The sequence below is a fragment of the Fonsecaea monophora genome (genome assembly GCF_001642475.1).
Source record: "Fonsecaea monophora strain CBS 269.37 chromosome Unknown Scaff1, whole genome shotgun sequence".
Classification (NCBI taxonomy): Eukaryota; Fungi; Ascomycota; class Eurotiomycetes; order Chaetothyriales; family Herpotrichiellaceae; genus Fonsecaea; species Fonsecaea monophora.
This window is the reverse complement of record NW_019173932.1, coordinates 747637-766552: the sequence shown is the minus strand read 5'-3', so window position 1 is coordinate 766552 and position 18916 is coordinate 747637. Positions and strand designations below refer to the sequence as shown.

Genomic DNA, 18916 nt, shown 5'->3' with positions numbered 1-18916 from the left:
AATAACAAGAATAGGCGCCTAGCCAAGAAGGCATCTATCCATCTATATTACATCTCGCTGTCTATCTGCAGGGAGAAAAAGAAAAGAAAAGCACTCAGACAGATGGATGTGTGACATTTCCCCCAGCGGAGGCACAAGCACACAAACCCCAAGACGTAGTAGCACCATCGCGACGTACACGCGGCTCACTTTTGCCGCACATCGACAGTCAACCCATCCAGAGACGTCTCCATTCCCGGCCGGACAAACGCTTTCGCTTCCTTGGTCAGGGTGTCCGACAGCAGCAACCTGATGGAGCCGCCGTCAACAAACCCAATCTTCCGCGCGACCCTGTGGCTGGCGACGTTGGAGTCGAACGAGGCGGCCCAGATGTTCGGCACGCCCATCTCGTCTGTCCACCAGCGCAGCGCGGCCTTGGCGGCCTCGGTCGCGTAGCCCCTATTCGCGTGCTCTTCGGCGACAGCGTAGCCCAGGTCCGCGTACGGGAGCGGGTGGCGAAGGAACAGGGAGATGACGCCGACCAGCGTGTCGGTGCCGCGGAGGTAGACCAGGTGCCAGGGGTGCGAGGGGAAGGGTCTCGCGGGATCAAAGTCCTCGGGGAGAGGGTGGAACTTGGTGCAGCGGACGTCGGCGTCTTCGCGGCTGTGCAGGCCCGCGTCGCCCACGGCGCGTCTGGTAAAGTCGCTGTTGTATATGGCCAAGACGGCGTCGTAGTCCGAGGCGCGCGCTGGGTCGAAGATCCGGAGCTGGAGTCGTTCCGTGTAGATTATCGGAAACGGTGACTCTGATGATGAAGACATTTCTTCTCCCGGGCGGCAAAACAAGGACCCGTTCAAAACCAGGCACAGCAGAAGAACTGTTACTTACTCAGTCCTCCCCTTTCTTCTCGACTTGTGTGTATGTCCTGGGCGAGAAAAGAGTTTGCCATAGGAAAAATTTGACAAATATCTTGTAAACATCCCATATTTGAGCCCATCAACGGTTGCATCCAGGCGTGCACCAAAACCCACCGTGAGCACTATGCGACGAAAAGGATCTCCGGTTACATTCTGCATTTTGTAATCCTGTACCTTGCCCCCTAGCCAGGTATGATATTGATCCTTCTCGTCGCTAGCATCTCGAGTATGACGTGGTCAGGCACCATAACAAGCCACTCTCAATGGGTAGGATGTCAAGTCAGGCACCCGGTGTATAGGGAGCCTCGTTCGAGCTGGACCAGGAAAGGGATTCTCGGCTCTGGAACGGGTACACGCACAGTGACATCGTTATCCGGTTGCATTTCCCAAAGTCGTCGGGAGAGTAAGCCGCAGCAGCTGCAACTGAATTGTGTGGTCGGTATCGCTGATGCACGTGATGATAAGGTTATCTCTCGGTCACGTGTAAGGAATACCAAGAGATCCGCGTTTTATCTTTGCCGGGCGATTTCGCTCTCACCCACAAAGCAAGGTTTTGTGCTTATCGTGCTCACCGACGTTGTCCCTATCCTCACACCCGACCCATGCATCGTTCCCGAATTGAGCGGCAAAATTGTTGAGCGGCTGACACGATGGTGCAATCAAGGAAGACGGCAGCCGACGGCGCAATTCGGGATTTCCAGCCTTGTCTGTGCTGAAAGCAGCCTTCACCATCGATCCACACACTACCGCATCCTGCCTGGTAGATAACAGCGGCGGGTCAGGCACCTGTCGGTGTCATGCCAGGTAGATGTCAACAGTAAGCGTCCTCCTCCCATTCTTATCTTCTCTGGCCTGTTCGGCTGGCTGGATCGATAACTCTCGCCCTTGGTCATATTTGTACAAGGTCCCGGCGACAGATCTCTTTGCCCACCGGTGCATCTGGCAGAGAAACCAGTCGTCCTGGTTGTCCTTGGCCCAACCGACGAACAGCTCCACCCTCAGATGTTTGACCCACTTCCAGTCACTCTGGTGCAGTGCCTTGAAGAAATCGTCGAGGGAGAGACTGTTGCAGAGCACAAAGAGCCTCTCCGATTCCGCTCGCTCGACCACCGGCTGGACTTCGTCGAAAATCTGCCGGCTGACCCGCAGGATGCGGTTGTCACAGTCCTGGTATATGGAGGAGGAGTTGTTGCAACAGGCGTCAAGGCGGAGTTGTTTGTCTCTCTCGGCACAGTGGCAGGGGTATATCGTGGTCGGTCGAACAAGGTAGGACCATATTTGCAGACGAATCTCGGGTGGAAGAGTGAACAAGGACGTCTCCATTATTGTGGGAGGATATCTTGTGCGCGCATACACAGAAATAGGCAACCAAGGCCAAGGTCTGAGTCCGGACGTCTTCAAAGCGTAAAGATCGGAGGGTGAAATGTATGGATGATGGGATTTTTAGAGAGAACCAGAGCCGGGTGACGGAACGGCGGTGAGGTGAGATGAGGTGCAGACAGAGTTTTTTTTGACCTGGAGGGGATGGGAGGAGCTGAAGCGCAATGACACACCAGACCATCCACACACACATACACCCACCCACTCACATACTCTCTGAGAAAAGAAAAATCACGAATACGACAATCGTAGGAAAATGATAGGGTGGACAAGGCTCCCAAGTTTGGGCTGAGGTTTTTGGGCCACAACCACAACCACATTCCAATTGTTTGGATCCCTACTTGGCCGTGGCACATGTTTTTGTACCACCACCACCAACCCCCTCGTATTTCCCTCAACCCTGGAAGAATGACACGTCAAAAGGTCAAAGGGTCGTGATTAGAACCAGTCTCGCATACATCGGATATCTTGACCGCCGCTCTGGCGCCACACCATACCTTGTACGAGTACCTACATGCATACAGACATACATCATTGTGGGAAGTTCAGCCGGGTGGAATTGACCATCTACCATCCACCATCCACCATCCACTATTCTGGATTACCAGGCACAGGGCGCAAAGCACATGGAATGACCCACTCACATATCCACCATCCGCTATCGCGCTCTCTCAACCCCTGCGTAGTTAGACCCATATGTACGAGGTATCGAGGAGGTAGCGTTGGATCCCGTTCCGACACCGATAAGAGGCTGAAAACCCCCCCTCCCCCAAATCATCATCATGGCGAGCAAACGACGGTGAAATATGTACTCGTAATTTAGTGCATGACGCACGCATTGTGATGAGCCCCCACTTGCCTAGGCAGGGACCCACTCACCACGCATCCATCCATGCCATTCCAATAGTTGCCCGAATCCGGCTGATCCGTCGAGCAAGCGTCCACCGCTTAAAAAAAATTGCTGCATGGCAAGGAGGAATACGGGTGTCTATCTAGCCAATTGTCTATGAGGTAGGTGAGGTAGGTACGTAGTGGTTGGTCTACTCGGTACAGAAGTATCGAGTATGAATCATGGTTCCGAAGTCGAGGTCGAGGATGATTATTGATGATTGACTGACTGACCGACCGACGGTTTCCAACCGTCGGGAAAAAGTTGAATGATTCGGCGAAGAAAGAGAAGAGGTAACAAAAAGGAAAGACCTACATATATACATACATACTTGTACTCAGTCCAGATCATTTTCGCTGCTCCTAGCTATTCAGCCAACTGGAATGGACCAGTGTCATTAAATAGTCAATGCGTCTGTGGGTATGTACAGATATAGATATGAAGTCGCCAGGAAAGGAGGTATTCATTCTCAGCAGCTTCGCCCCTGACTAACGTAGTTGTTACACGCCCGATTTGTTGATATTGCGCGAATGCTCTGGTGCAAAAGCAGTACATCCAACTGAGAGGTATCCCCCGGCGCCATCTCTGCAAGAAGAAGAAATGTAGCGCGATTTATGTCGTCGCCAACCTCGACCCTCACTCTACATGCAACGCGCCTCGGAGCTTACCCATAGCCTCCCTCAATTCCGCCCGTGTATCACAGGCCGCAAAGACGAAGCGGTCAGGTCTGACAATCACGTACTTCTTGCCCTGTATCTCCTCGCGAAGCCGTAGCTCGTCATAGCCGATCGGGGCAGGTCGGTTCTTGCAGAGGAGCGGGTCGGCAGCGAATTCGTCTCCGGTCGCGATCCGGGCTACCTGCTGGACGGGCATGTCTTGGGCAGATATCGAGGCCTTTGTGGATTGGACGAGCACCGTGGCTTCCTCACCAAAAACGAGATTGCCCGAGAGTTGGCAGATGGCCTCAAGATCTGTTGTAAGTGGCTGGATCTGGCTGACTTGGTCAGGCAAGACGAGCAGCTGGAACAGCCCCCTTTTCTCCGAAGAGAAGATAAAATCATCCGTGAACTCGACCTTGTTTTTCCTGAAGTTGAATGCATAGATTTGCGGGAGGAGCAAGCCACCTCCCATGTCTCCCAAAAATGCAAGCCCGGGACTGTATCGATATTTTGTCATGCCGAGTGCTCGGGCGCCTTTCTGGAGTTCTCTCCTCCAGCTGGGCACCAGTTGAACCGCCCACATATACCATTCGCGAATGAAGACCTTGATAGGGTCCGATTCTGTCACATATGCCCCGTTCTGAATGGTGGCGGCCAGTGAGCGCTCAAGCTGTTGCTTTCGTTCGGTATACCATGCTGTCAACACGGCCTCGTGGTCTGTTGTCGGATGCTGGTGTAGCAACGCAAGTCTCCAGGCCAGTGCCGACGCATCTCGAAACCCAGAGGCAATGCCTTGTCCGCCTATAAACCAGTCAGATTGGTCACAAAACACACCAAAATCCACGAAAGCGGTGGCGCTTACCAAAAGGAGGGAAGACATGAGCTGCATCACCAGCCAAGATGACCCTTCCCAAAGCCCACTTGTTACAACTCCTCGCCACAAAAGAGAACGGTCGCGACCGCAACGTCTTGATACAATCCTCGGGGAACCTGACTGGGTGTTGGAGACCGTACCAGCTTCCGGGATGGGTGAGATACGGATAGATGATCTTGCTGGTCTCTTCGGGTGTGGCCATTTTGTAGCCGTCCTCGCCTGCCAATACAACGAACTCGAACCTCCACAACCGATCTGACTTCAGGCCAAATCTTCCACATACTGACGGCCGCTTAGGATTGCAGAGAAAGCGAAACTGTTTCGGGAAGAACCGATCGTAGACTTGCTCGGGCGTGTATCCGAGCCTCCACAGGGGAAAGTCTGGGTGAGTCTTTTCGGTGGGTAAAGTGATTTGCCAATTCAACGCGACCCAGGTCTCCTCGTAGTCCGACCTATGTCTCTGTTCAGCATGAATCGTCTGGGAAGAGAAGGAGGGGGGCTCACTCTTTGCATCGTTCCAGGATGACGCCTTTCGGCTCGAGATAGCACTTCCTGACATAGCCCGTCTTCCCATCCGCCCCAACCATAAATGGAGCTGTTAGTCTTCGAAGCTGTCCATGTGCATCCTTGTACTCGACGGTCACTCTTTGAGGATCTTCCGATATCCCAATCACAGTAGACTCGGTTCGGATTTCAGAAAAGGGGATTTTGTGGATCTCGTCCCGAATCGCCTTCTCCATCGCTGGCTGCTTGTGGCATATGAACCCAACATGCCCAGTACCTCCCTCGGTAGTCGCGTAGTCCATGGTGAGGAGTGGCTTTTTGTACAAGTTTGGCTCACTGCCAGTGACAAAGTTGAATATCTCCATACCTGGTTTCATCAATATCAGGTAAAGACACACTTCCACCCAACAGCTCGAGAAGAGGTGCTACTCACATGTCCCAATCTCTGTGTATACCTTGTCGTAGATCCCAATTGACTGTAGTATTCGGATGCCATCTTCGTCCAAAGCGATGCCTCTCGGGTCAGTTGTAATGCCTTCCTCTCTTTCCAGGACGATGTTTGGCACTTTCATCGCCCCGAGTAGGGCTGACAGCACCGTACCCGTCGGGCCGCCACCGCATATGATGACTCCAGTCTCCTCAACATCAGATATCCTTTGAGACATAATGTCAAGCAGGTTATTGATGAGGAATTCCTGGTCTCTCCAGCAATACAGTTGGTGTAGTTCTGGCCTGTCGATCGGTTACAGGACAAGAGACCGACACATCAACCAGAGTCTCGTTCATGAATGAAGTCAAACAGGGGATTATATGGCAAACCTCCTAGAACACCGACCCCAGCTACTACCATCGGCAGCCCTGGCACTTTGAAAGTCCCGAGGATCATTCCCAGACGCCGCAAGAAAGAAATGTGGGACAGGTCCTTGTGGGGTTATTTGTGAGGTATTGAGGCATGTTGAGCGTTGGCTCTTTTCAAGCCGAAGAATGACAATCATAGACTTGCACCCACAAAGTCAACTGATCTTGTGGATGTACGGCATATCGGTTGTTCCAAAGCTGCTGTTACTGTGGCGGACTCTTCGCCTCCAGACCAAACGTCCCACATTCTGTAGTTTCCATCCCCACAAAAACTTCTGGCCAGATTGAGGCGGGGTAGAGAATGCATTTTGGCGGCGTCGATGAGGACCGTGGGTTTCAAGAGCCAGTTCAGCTTAAAGTTCTCGAAGTTCGATGCCTTAGGGAATTGTACCGAGGGCGGGCTGCTCAAGTGATCAAGCGCGATCAACCCCAGCGAAGAGGAGTAGAAATGAGGCTTCCAGCAACATTATCCTTAGAGGCCGCCTACGGTAGTGAGATGTATATCGGGCCGATGTGATGGTACTGATCCATACACGGATGGGAAAAGGACTGGATATGATAGTGTCGATCCTGTTGTCAAAAGGCTAGACAGATAGACAGACAGCAACTGTGTCGCTATCGCAGGTGTCAGGCTGCGATGCACGTGACAGGAGTAGAAGAGGTCTGTGGTTGGTCAGCCCTGCGTAGATCCAGGCTTGCAGCTTCCCCTCCTCGGGCGGGACGGCCAAGCCTTCAGAGGTTCCCCGGATTTCTCGATGAGCCACGCCAATCTCTCTCCCCCTCCCCACAAACCGAGAGATTCTTCTACCTTTCTATCACGTTATGAGCAGGCGGTCAGTGGTTGAGTCACTCTATCACACTGATATGGAGGCGTCTTTGTCTCCCGGCCTGCATACTCCCGGCAATGCCTAATGCCACTGCGGTGCAAGCTCCTAAAGATGGTCCGCGGGGCCGCCGGGGCGCCAAAATCAGACAATGCCCAACCTGTGGTCGCACCTTTGCGAAAGCTGATCACCTAGAGAGGCACATCAGGTCTCATACCAAGGAAAAGCCTTTCGTCTGTGCGAGCTGTGGCAGGAAATATGGTCGACAGTAAGTAGTGACTGTGATTGAGAGTGCATGTGCGTCTGCTAAGATCCCTTTTAGCGATACGCTGCTACGGCATCAGAAAGAGCACTTGGCAGAAGATGGTTCTCTAGCTGCCGTGAAGGATAAGCGCCGGTCAAGCAACCCATTGCGATCGGAGGATGACCATAGAGGGTTTTCTTCCAACCCAATACCGCTTGACTGCACGGCTGTCTTGCAAGAACAGCCTGACCCAATCCTGATTTCCGCGATTAGCCCGTCTCTGAATGTGTCGCCCTCTACTTACCTCAAGGATGGCAAAAGTTATCAGGAGGGCCAAATGGACACCACGGCCTCAACTGATGTCTACTCGAATGCAATCCCCCCTGATCAGTCAGGGAGTGGATTTGACCCTTCGCTCGACGTCTTCAACTTTGATTTCGAGGCTCAATTTCCTTCGTGGCTGGTGGACAGCGACTTGCACGGTGGGATTTTGGACACTCCTCTGGTCGCTACGATGGCAGAATTGCGCCCTGCTTGGCCCGAAAGCCCCACCGCTACGTTCGGTTCGAGCAATCACAAACCTGTCTCCAACACGAAGAGGCTCTGGTTCATGGCCAACGAGGACGCTCAGGAAGAAGTGATGCGATCTGGGCCGGCGACACCTCCTGGATCCCGGGACGAAGTTGACGATACGTACCGTCAGACGTTGACGCAAAGTCTGCAAATCCGCCCTGTCCAGGAACATACACTTCCATCGGCGGACTTTTTGAATCTGTGCGTTCGGTCGTATTTTGCACGATTCCACCCGGTATTTCCAGTGGTACACGCACCCACGTTTCGTCCTTCAAAAGCCAACTCCATGGTCCTGCTATCAATCTGCTCAGTCGGGAGCCTCTTCACGGGCAGCGTGCATGCTATTCGACAGGGCGTGCACATATTCGAGAGATTGCACAAGGCCGTCCTTGCGAATTGGGACCGACTGATTGCGCAAGGTGTAGATCAACGAATCTCTCTAATCCAGACAGCCATAATCGGGCAAACCTTCGGTTTACTGTCTGGAGAGCCGAGACATCTTGCGATTGTCGACGCTTTCAATGGGACACTAATTTCATGGGCACGCCGTTGGTCGACTTTCAAAACTAAAAAGATGGTGGGACTGGACCTCAATATCAGTTCCGCCGAATTGGATAAGAAGTGGAGAGAGTGGGCGAAGAACGAAGAACTTATACGGATTGCACTCAGTGTGCACATACACGACGCCGAGCTGGCCGCTACATTCCATCACGAACCATTCCTTCGCCACAATTCCAGACAACTGCCGGTCGCCGCATCAAATCAGACATTTATGGCCACTCGGCCTGAAGACTGGCGCCAATCGTACCTCAATGACCCCAGCAACTTTGAAAGCATTGGTTCTACGCCGGCGTCAATCGATGCCCATCTGGACTTTGACCTGGCTACAATCCCCAGTGACAGCTATTTCACGGCATATACAGTCCTGGAGGGCATATGTGCAAACATTGTCGAAAACCGAATCAATGCCCGTTCAACGCCGTCAAGGACTGAGGAGATATTGAACACCTTGACGTCCTTTTACCGAACGTTCCTGCAAGAGTCGGCCGCGTGGGAAGCCGATCACATGGACATGAGCATTCTCTGGCATCTGGCCTTCATGATCATGTTCGCCGACTTTGATCTTCTGGAGAGAGCCATCGGGCGAAACGGACCAGAACTATCACCCGAAGATCAACTCGCCGTTACGGCTTGGGCAAACTCAGACCAGGCCAAGAGGTGCGTAGTCCACGGGTTGATTGTGCAAAAGAAATTGGAGAATCTTCCGCTCGGGTTTGAGCCAGCCATCCACGTACCTAGGGCCATGTTCAGAGCGGGCATTGCCTGGTTTTGCTACACTCGATTCGGCTCTCAAGGTGTTGGCCAACGAGCAGGGGCCGCTGAGGCCCTGGAGTTTCCAGAGTTCAAGACAATTGGCGTCAACCCAGCGTTACTTCTTTTCCAAGCGAGTGGATATAAGCACGGCAAGCCTACCACGACTGAGACCAATGCGGCCCTGAGTGGACTGACAGACCTGTTGAGGCGGATCGGTCACTGGGAAATTGCGCGACGATTTGCCGCCATTCTCGGTGCTCTCCTTCACAACGAAGCTGACTAAAGTCTTGAGAGTTTCGATCGCTTGGGGGGTTTTCAATAATCTGATCATGCGTGCTCCAGCATGGCCTCCATGGTATCTGTGGTCGCCCCTTGTGGCAACAGAGCTTCTTCCCACAAAAGGAAGCCATATCGTGATCTCTGCCACAACATACACCCGAGATGGTGGTATTCGAATATAAAAATGTGACATGCTTTGCCTCTGACATGACAGCCGCATCGATATTGCGAGCTCAAAAACCCCTCAGCTGACGAGGTCGCATGTACTACGACGCCGAAGTGGACTTCTGCAAGCTGGCCCGCCACCACATGGCGTCTAGTGGAATAGGTGCAACACGGAGAACACCCGAAGCATGAGGACAAGAAAGAAAAGCAAAAAAAGGACGAAAATCGGCTACTCCAGGTAAGGTCCTCGATTCCAATGGCGACGAGGCGAGGATCACCTATTGTGGGTTGTAGCCTCTCGTGGGGGTTGCCGCCTCGAAAAGGCTCTTACTCCGACATCCAATAGCCCCAATTCAGCCACCAGGTCCATCGTCATCCATTCACCTTGGATCATTGTGGAGGCAAGGCTGTATCTCGCTTCTGCACACGCGGATAGTCGAGTTGGACCTGCTCAATCGGGTTAGTCAGCCCCCCCGTACCCTTAAGGTCCTCACTTTTTGCTTGGGCAAATCCTTGATGCTGTCAAGCAATTAGCTAAATCTCACGGCAAGGGCTTACAGTATCCGGTTACCCTGTTCGAGAGGGAAACGGTTAAAAGGCCGGTACGCGCTGCCTGCGTGGTGGTCGTGGTCCAATTCTTGTCTCTATACTCCTGCGGACGAGCACCATGGCCTCCAATTCATCCACCGACTTTGGTGGAAGCACCTTCGATCCAGAGAACGTCAACCTGACCTCTGCCGACCCTCGAGATGTCATCTGCGCCCTTGCCGAGTCCGGGAATGACTACAATGGTCAACTGGGCGCCAGAATCTCAGCCCTGTTTGTGATTCTCGTCGTCTCATCGGCCGCGACATTCTTCCCCGTCATCGCAAAACGGATGCCACGTCTTCATATTCCGCTCTATGTTTACCTGTTTGCGCGGTATTTCGGTGCCGGAGTCATTGTCGCCACGGCATTCATCCATCTCCTCGATCCAGCGTATGGCGAGATTGGTCCTGAAACTTGCGTGGGCATGACAGGTGGTTGGGCCGATTATGCGTGAGTGTGCCGTGGCTGTATTGCCATCAACTCCCGTGTCGACGTGACAAAACAGCTGACCCTTACCGATACTGTAGATGGTGCCCGGCCATTGTGCTCACGTCGGTGGTCGTGATCTTCCTCTTCGATTTTGGAGCCGAACGATATGTCGAAGTCAAGTACGGAATCGACAGTGAAGCAGACCTGCAGGAAGCGGTAACCGGGTACACGGACAGGACACCGAGCGAGGCTCAACGCGAGCGGGCGGAGAGCATGGCGTCGATACGGCGCGAACACGAAGAGCGGCGGAAGTCGTCGGCGTATGAGAAGCGGTTCGTCGAGGATTTCGCCGTGGACCAGGAGGATAGCGAAGCACGGCAGAACTCGTTCCGGCAACAGATTGCGGCTTTCCTGATCCTGGAATTTGGCGTCATCTTCCATTCGGTCGTCATCGGTCTCAACCTGGGCGTGGTGGGCGACGAATTCAGCACGCTGTACCCGGTCCTGGTCTTCCACCAGTCTTTCGAAGGGCTCGGTATTGGCGCGAGGATGTCAGCCATCCCATTCAAGTCCAACAGCTGGCTGCCGTGGATTCTCTGTTCGGCCTACGGCCTGACGACACCCATTGCCATTGCCATCGGTCTCGGTGTGCGCACGACATACAACCCCAACTCGTTCACGGCCAACGTCGTCAGCGGGGTCTTGGATGCCATGTCGGCCGGCATTCTGATCTATACTGGCTTGGTCGAGTTGCTAGCGAGGGATTTTCTATTCAACCCGATGCGGACAAAGGACAACAAGAGACTGGCGTTTATGATCGTGTGCGTGTTGCTTGGTGCAGGTCTAATGGCATTGCTTGGGAAATGGGCTTAAGAGACTGGTTTTTGTGTGCAAGTGTTTGTTGACCATATAGACTGCGACGGACGAGGGGGATCTATTGGTAGAAGCGGTTGTCTCAAGTCCCTGTCGCTTTCTCCAGGACATGCCTGTTGCAGATGTTTTCTAGGTTCTGTCCATATACTGTATGTAATACAACTGTTGCCCGAGTCTGTCAGCAAATGTTTATAGAGACACGACAAGAGAGAAGAGAGATTTCACAGACCGGCATGATAGTATTTCAATCCTGTATCTGTGCTTTTTATGACCGCGAGGTCTCAACAATGAGGCTGCCCGTGGGTTACACACGTCTGAAGAATGTTACGCGACTCCTATTCTAGATCATCAGCGTTGGACTTGGCTTGTTCTTGTCTTGATTGCCACCGCGGCCCGTAAGCCAAGCCTAACTTGGCTATTGCAGTACAAGTACAAGTATAAAGTGCTCGCAGATACTAAGCTAGTTTACTAGGGGAGGATGCCTCGGTAAGGGAAGCTCTGGGCATTAATTACTACTTTACCAGTCAGTGCCTCATCCAGCAAACACCATTTGCCCAGATCATCCCCACACAATCTTGTCGATTCATGGCGCTTTATCTCTCAAGTTCGAGTTCTATCGATATCTTATCTCTCTGAACCCTTGATCGTCCCTATCCGCAACCGCTGTCCACACACAATCCCAGCTCCAGTAAAGAACCCCAAGGAGCTTCTTATCCATGATCCGCCCCAAGGCAGTGGGCGCTGCCCGGTTGGCTACTTGGGGCAAACCATTCCCCTCTACCAAGTACTTCCAAGCTCCCAAGATCCTCCCTCCTGCATGGTTCTCGGGCCGCTCCCCCAACGGGTTTCATCACAATCTTTACTGGTTTAGGGAGGTCGATGGCGGCTGTTGACCGATAAGTCTTTGCGGCTAAGTAGTGGCTCCCGAATACTGGGTCCTTATGTACACTGGCCTCTCTTATCAAGGGACATGTCCGACCTTCGTCCTCCGCCAAGGTCTAGACCATACGCTTTGGGTGTCCTTGGGGACGTCGCTTATGGTGGTGCTCGTTGATTTGAGAAGTGGAGGGCAAGTTAAATATATGGACGGATGGATGGCCATGTGGGATCTGGAAAACCTCGTCCTTGTCTCATCCGCCATCCACTTCTGGAGAAGGTGGGATTATTATTTTTCTCTTCGATCTCCCCCTCTCCTATTACTTCCTCCAGAGAACCAGAATACATATGGCCGGCAATATGGTCGCTGACGCGAAGACCACTGCTGAGATCCACAATGATGCCATCGGAACCCCACACTCAGACGTCTCTCTGCCGGGCGACAAGGAGTCGACGCTCGAGGCACGCGAGATCTTCAAAGATGGCCACGAGGGCGTCAAGTTCCGCACCGTCAGCTGGCAACGGGCCACCATCATCTTCCTCAAGATCCAGTTCGCCATGAGCATCCTCGCCGTGCCGGGGGCGTTGGCCACCTTGGGAGCTGTCGGGGGAGCCCTGTCGATCGTGGGGTGGCAGATATTGAACACTTGTGAGAGCTCTCTCTTCGACCCAAAAGAATGTGACGGGAGATGACCACGAGAATAACTGACGTGTTATCAAAATAGACACGGCCGTCATCTTGGGAGACTTTCGCAATCGTCACCCTGAATGCCACAGTAGGTCCAACTCCCTCCAGGTCTCTTAAAGAGGTGGCTTGGTTAGAACTACCCTCCCGGCGTCTAACCTCCAATGTGCAGCACTCGCCGACATGTGCGGCCTCATCTGGGGTCGCGTGGGCAAGGAACTCGTCGGGCTCCAAATCCTAGTGGCCCAGGTGCTCATCACGGCGGCGGGGATCGTGTCGTGCTCGACGGCCTTCAACGCGCTCTCGGAGCACGGGGCCTGCACCGTCGTCTTCAACTTTGTGTCGGCCGTGCTGATCACGCTCTTCTCGTCGGTCCGGACCTTCTCGCGGATCGGATGGCTGACGTGGCTGGGCTTCACCACCTTCTTCATCGCCGTCTTCATCTTCGTCGTCGCCGTGACGCAGCAGGACCGGCCGGCCGCGGCGCCGCCGACGGGCGACTTCGACCTCGGGTGGGTGGCGATCGCGCACCCGACGTTCGTGGCCGGGATCACGGCGAGCGCCAACATCTTCATCAGCGGCAGCGGGTCGCAGATGTACCTGCCCGTCATCTCGGAGATGCGGCGGCCGCGCGACTACCGCAAGGCGGCGGTGGTGGCGGGCATCCTCGTCGGGGCCATGTACCTGACCTTCTCGCTGGTCATCTACCGGTGGTGCGGGCAGTGGCTGGCGACACCGGCGTTCGGCAGCGCGGGCACGCTGTTCAAGAAGATCTCGTACGGCGTGGCGCTGCCGGGCCTGGTCATCGGCGTGGGCATCTACCAGCACGTCGCGGCCAAGCTGATCTTCGTGCGCGTCCTGCGCGACTCGCACCACCTGCAGGCAAACACCCTCGTCCACTGGTCCACCTGGCTGGGCAGCAACCTGGTCCTGGGCGTGCTGGGCTTCATCATCGCCGAGGCCGTCCCCATCCTCAACTACCTGCTCGGCCTCGCCGGCTCCATCTGCTTCGCGCCCTTTAGCCTCATCTTCCCGGCCATGCTGTGGATGTACGACTTCAAGGCCTTTGCCCGCGGGAGTGGCGCCCAAAAGACAATCTACGCGTCGCACATGCTGATTGTGCTGGTTGGCATGTTCATGGTCGTCGGGGGCACGTAAGTGTGATCCCTTGCCTCCTATTTTGATCACCTCCCATTTCTTCAACCATCTGCTGTTCACCCCCTGCCTACCTGTATTTCCTACCTTCCTCCCTTTTGCGAGTGTGTGAGTGCGTGTGTGTGTGTGTGAGTGCGGATGTGAACTGATAGTTTGACTAACGACTCGCTCGGAAACAGATACGGCGTCGCCGTCTCGATCAAAGACGCTTTTGACAACGGACTGATCTCCAAAGTCTTTGACTGTGCCGATAACTCGGGCACCATTTCCTGATCTCCCGAGATGGTGACGAGAATTGGAAGCGGGACGTTGTCAGGACACGCCCACTCTCTCCCGCCTTCATTATCGGTCCAGCCAGCGGACGTATGCAGCAATAAAGCGCACAGAATACATTGTCCGAGACAGACTTTTATCCCCACAACGAGAGTTTGCTCATACTTGTAGCTACAAAGTACTACGATGTGTGAAATTGTGAACTGCGAATCGTGGATCGTGAATCGTGATTTAGTACCCGCTAGTCAGTCCCAGTCGCAGAGGTATAGGTGCCACACCTCGTACACCATATTGCACAGTATAGGGAAGGTGATATACATTATACATCCCACACCCACACCCACACTTACCCCCCCCCCCCCCCTTTTTCATAACCCCCATCTATACCATACCTAAACCTACCTACCCCTACCTACCTAGCACGACATCCACCCCGCCGCCTTCAAGGGTATAAGTTCTTACTAGCTTACAGCATACAGCATACAGAGAAGAGCGGAATGTAAAGACTTGAACCGGGTACTCGGGTTATTGTCTATATCCTGGGGCCATTAGCGGAGCGGGGCGGGGTGGGTTGAGGGAGGGGGGGATCATCGTTTTCAATCCACTGCTTCGATCGCTACACGTCCGCAGACGGAGAAACGCCTTTGTGAACCCTCACTGGACGACAGGACGGAGCAGGAGAGGATGAGGTAGCTGACGAGGCTGGCAACAGAAAAAAAAGGAGAACTTCAGCCTCATCACGTGGATTGCCAACCTTGCCAGCCACGTCCCACATACTCACATAACTCTACATGCATACATACGACCACTCCCTCTCCAACGACGGGAAGTGATTGACGGGCTGACATTCTGGCAATACTGGGCTGGTTGATAAGTCCCTACCACACTCACTCTTGGGAAAACAAAAGGTGGAAGAGTCCCCTGTCAATATTGAGATACTCCTTGAAAAGAGGTTTATCTGGTGGATGTGTGTATGTACATTGGGATTGGCGTGGCAACTTGGAAGGTTCTGCGAAGCTGTCGCTTTCACGACCAAGAGTTCTCTCTCGGCAATGAGAAACTCCTGGCGTGATCGGCGACCATCGCTAAGCGAGCCATCTTCGAGGGGCAGTTGAAGTCAATGGCAAAGCACGCGTCACTACATAAACTTCTCAAAAGTAAATGCATGCTGAAATGGGTGGCCATGTGGTGGCGAAACCATCCTTCTCGACGACGCGGTAGGCATTTTGGCTGCAGCAGCCTGCTGATAGAACTCGACCTTCGACGACAAATGTCATAATATCGGCACGACCAACTGACTGTACGATTATTTCACTGGCCACTTGCCTTTGTGAACAGTGCGATCGTCATGTTTTCCCGTACTTCAGCCTAGGGACAATGTAGCCGAGATAGTACCTCGTACACAAGCCCTTGTAATCTATTCTCGAATTTGTTATTGTCCTCATTGTGGATGACGGACCAACATCTCAAAACTTGGTTTGGGACGACGCAGGAGCACTGGGCTCCACTTGTCTCATACCTAGTCCTGGCAAGATTGATTGCTCGGAGAGGGTACATGCGGCATCTTGAGATTCTGTCTCATTGTCGATGATACGCTCGTGCTCGAAACGCGGCTTCTCCATATACAATCCTAGGCATATTCGCTCGAGGTCAGCAGCAAGAGAGCTCGCGAGTCCCTTTGCTCCCCCAAGAACAGTGCGGATTTTGGGCTCTTGCAAACTGTGGAGAATTCTGAAAAGAACCGCTTTTGCCAGCGTATCCGAGGAATTTGGATCCAGATGTTCGATTTCTTTTCGATCAGAAGTCCAACATGTCCCAGCCTGTCAATCAAGCCGGCCTCCGCTTCACAAACTCTTCCAGATCACTCCTGGTGACGACTCCCAGCACGAACTTTCTACCCCCATCAGTCACAACCGCAAAATCTTGTTTGGCACCTGTCGCCAGCGGCCCGATATCCTCGAAAAATCCTTCGAGTTCCCATAACTCGGTCTCCATTGTGACAACTTGATATTTCTTTCCGCCTCCTCGCTGGAATTTCACCATGGCTTTTGAAACTGGGTCAGAAGGCTGCAGGTGTCCCGACTCGAAGAGTTGCTTCAGCTTAGAAATTGGCAGGTAACCCAGAAGGGAGCGAGTATTGTCGGAGAGGACGGTCAAGTGCGAGTAGTCATGGGACGAAGCCGAGAGCATGGCGGAGGCAAGTGACGTGCTTGGAGACGTCGACAGTGCAGGGGGCAGGTCCAGGTCTGCTACAGTAGCGCCTCGATATTTATCTGCCCAACTAGACAATCTTGCAGCCCGTTCATCTTCTTCAGGAGGAAGTCCGTTGGGCTGAGGGACGATTGTCGGGCCCAGAGGCACGCCCTGCTCGAGATGGGATTGAGAATGTTCCATGGCTTGCGTCCGTGTCAGATCAGAGCAAAGTATTCGTCCTGGTCATGGATCTGAAGGTGTTATCTTGTCATACTAAAAGGGCGAGACATGGGTGCCGGCTGCAATGGAGGACCGACAAGAGTTTCTTCTTAATTTTAAGATTGATCTCGTGATATTTGCGGCTGAAGGCTTCTGTGAGGAGCCGTAGTCGTGACGTACTGGTTTGGGAGAGCAGGAGCAGCCACCCAAGCCATCTTCCCCAGGCCCGAGGGACAGGCCCCATCATTACATTACTTACCTGGACAGAACTGCCAATCATAGAGCTGCGGTGATAGCAACACTGACGTCCAGCTTGTAACCCCCAGTCCCCCTCGCTCCCACATGCAGTTGGTCGCTTCCTTGAACCAACTTGCTCCTTCACCTCTCGACTTTTTTAATCGTCACTCGTCGTTCATTTCCACAGTACCGCCATCCATCTGCCGCAGTCTATTCATCCATCAAGACTCGAGGTATTTCCCCCTCTTACGCACCGTCCCTCTGCCTTCACACAACAACAAGCTCGTTTACTTAGCTTTGCTCAATTGGAAACCCCGGAGATAAGCTGATCAAGATACTCAGTACAGCACCATGGTCGGGCTCTTCCCCAACACGACGGCCTTGTCCCAGGCATTCACACCTACCTCTCCGTATTACAAGCCCGCTCCGAAACCAATTGAGAACCCCGAAAAGCGTCGAATCTTCTCCTCATGGAGTGCGGCCGAATCCGCCAAAGACAAGGCGGTTGAACTGAGCGAAGCTGCTCAAAAAGAATATGAGAAGGCCAGCGCAAAGGCCCAAGCCAAAGTTGGGGGCATTGAGCTCTATTCCGCAAAGTACTATGCCGCTTGTACCGCTGGAGGTATCCTGGCATGCGTATGTCGATGGCTTTGCTCCTGCACCGTGCTGTCGGAGTTAACGCGCAACACAGGGTATCACTCACGCAGCCGTCACCCCTCTCGATCTCGTCAAATGTCGTCGCCAGGTCGATCCCAAACTGTACAAGGGCAACTTTCAGGCCTGGGGTACCATCGCCAGGACTGAGGGTTTCCGGGGCATCTTCACAGGTTTCGGCCCGACTTTTTTTGGGTACTCGGTGCAAGGCGCTGGCAAATATGGCTTCTACGAATACTTCAAGCATTTGTACAGCGAACTGGCCGGTGAGGAGAATGCTCAAAAGTATAAGACCACACTCTACTTGACTGCCTCCGCTTCGGCCGAGTTCATTGCCGACATTGGTCTCTGCCCTTTCGAAGCCGTCAAGGTCCGTATGCAGACCACCATACCACCTGCATACTCCGGTACCCTCAATGGACTGTCGACAATCACAGGTAAAGAAGGAATTGGCGGGTAGGTCCGAATCTGCCGAGTTCGGCGCCTGGTGTATGCTGACAGCTTTCAGTTTGTACAAGGGTCTCTATCCTCTATGGGGCCGACAGATTCCGTATACCATGATGAAGTTTGCCTCGTTCGAAAACATCGTTGCCGCCATCTACAATTACCTGCCCGGCAGCAAGTCCGACTACGGCAAGGGCGCTCAGACAGGAGTGGCTTTCGTCGGTGGTTATCTCGCTGGTATCCTCTGTGCGATCGTCTCGCATCCTGCGGACGTGATGGTCAGCAAACTCAACGCAGAACGTGCCCCGGGTGAAAGCTTTGGAGGTGCCATGGGCCGCATCTATTCCAAGATCGGCTTCTCGGGTCTCTGGAACGGTCTTCCTGTCAGAATTGTAAGTTTAGAGCACCGCACAGTCGAGAAGAATACGCTTTGCTAATACTCTCAAACCCTTCTAGGTCATGATCGGAACCCTAACTGGCTTGCAATGGATGATCTACGACTCCTTCAAGATCTTCATGGGCCTCCCTACAACTGGAGGTGCTCCGGAGAAGAAGCAGACTGCTTAGATGTAGAACGTATAGGCACAGTCAACGGGGACGAGAGAATGATGGGAAGAGAATTAATTTGCCAGGGCTGGGCGGCCATTAAACGAATTACTGTACATGACACCGGGCACTGGCTGCCAGAAGGAGGGATTTGATAGCTCAACTCCTGTATGAGTTTTAGGACAATCAGGCGATGATTAAAGATGTGACAAGCCTTACGAGGTACAGAACCGTGGCCCCAAGCTCCGTTCTCCGTTCTCCGGACTCGGTACTGCTGGGTGGGCA

General features: G+C 53.4%; 8 protein-coding genes across 8 annotated transcripts; 4 read left to right on the top strand and 4 right to left on the bottom strand.

The window, feature by feature from the left end:
• Window positions 1-185: 185 nt before the first annotated feature.
• On the bottom strand, window positions 186-800 carry AYO21_00261 (hypothetical protein; the record flags this gene model as incomplete). The annotated part of the gene is made up of 1 exon (XM_022650251.1): window positions 186-800. One exon carries the CDS (start codon window positions 798-800, stop codon window positions 186-188), a length of 615 nt encoding a protein of 204 aa, XP_022517577.1.
• An 891-nt stretch (window positions 801-1691) lies between these two features.
• On the bottom strand, window positions 1692-2219 carry AYO21_00260 (hypothetical protein; the record flags this gene model as incomplete). Its single annotated transcript, XM_022650250.1, has 1 exon — window positions 1692-2219. One exon carries the CDS (start codon window positions 2217-2219, stop codon window positions 1692-1694), a length of 528 nt encoding a protein of 175 aa, XP_022517576.1.
• A 1582-nt stretch (window positions 2220-3801) lies between these two features.
• On the bottom strand, window positions 3802-5867 carry AYO21_00259 (hypothetical protein; the record flags this gene model as incomplete). The annotated part of the gene is made up of 4 exons (XM_022650249.1): window positions 3802-4625; window positions 4687-5150; window positions 5203-5569; window positions 5636-5867. The coding sequence occupies 4 exons, from the start codon at window positions 5865-5867 to the stop codon at window positions 3802-3804; spliced, it is 1887 nt and encodes a 628-aa protein (XP_022517575.1).
• Window positions 5868-6964: 1097 nt separating this feature from the next.
• On the top strand, window positions 6965-9298 carry AYO21_00258 (hypothetical protein; the record flags this gene model as incomplete). The annotated part of the gene is made up of 2 exons (XM_022650248.1): window positions 6965-7152; window positions 7207-9298. 2 exons carry the CDS (start codon window positions 6965-6967, stop codon window positions 9296-9298), a joined length of 2280 nt encoding a protein of 759 aa, XP_022517574.1.
• An 828-nt stretch (window positions 9299-10126) lies between these two features.
• AYO21_00257 (hypothetical protein) lies at window positions 10127-11349 on the top strand (the record flags this gene model as incomplete). Its single annotated transcript, XM_022650247.1, has 2 exons — window positions 10127-10497; window positions 10575-11349. The coding sequence occupies 2 exons, from the start codon at window positions 10127-10129 to the stop codon at window positions 11347-11349; spliced, it is 1146 nt and encodes a 381-aa protein (XP_022517573.1).
• Window positions 11350-12585: 1236 nt separating this feature from the next.
• Window positions 12586-14338, top strand: AYO21_00256 (hypothetical protein; the record flags this gene model as incomplete). The annotated part of the gene is made up of 4 exons (XM_022650246.1): window positions 12586-12874; window positions 12951-13001; window positions 13083-14064; window positions 14245-14338. 4 exons carry the CDS (start codon window positions 12586-12588, stop codon window positions 14336-14338), a joined length of 1416 nt encoding a protein of 471 aa, XP_022517572.1.
• Window positions 14339-16165: 1827 nt separating this feature from the next.
• On the bottom strand, window positions 16166-16732 carry AYO21_00255 (hypothetical protein; the record flags this gene model as incomplete). Its single annotated transcript, XM_022650245.1, has 1 exon — window positions 16166-16732. The coding sequence occupies one exon, from the start codon at window positions 16730-16732 to the stop codon at window positions 16166-16168; it is 567 nt and encodes a 188-aa protein (XP_022517571.1).
• A 606-nt stretch (window positions 16733-17338) lies between these two features.
• Window positions 17339-18652, top strand: AYO21_00254 (hypothetical protein; the record flags this gene model as incomplete). The annotated part of the gene is made up of 4 exons (XM_022650244.1): window positions 17339-17623; window positions 17679-18097; window positions 18150-18477; window positions 18542-18652. 4 exons carry the CDS (start codon window positions 17339-17341, stop codon window positions 18650-18652), a joined length of 1143 nt encoding a protein of 380 aa, XP_022517570.1.
• Window positions 18653-18916: the final 264 nt, after the last annotated feature.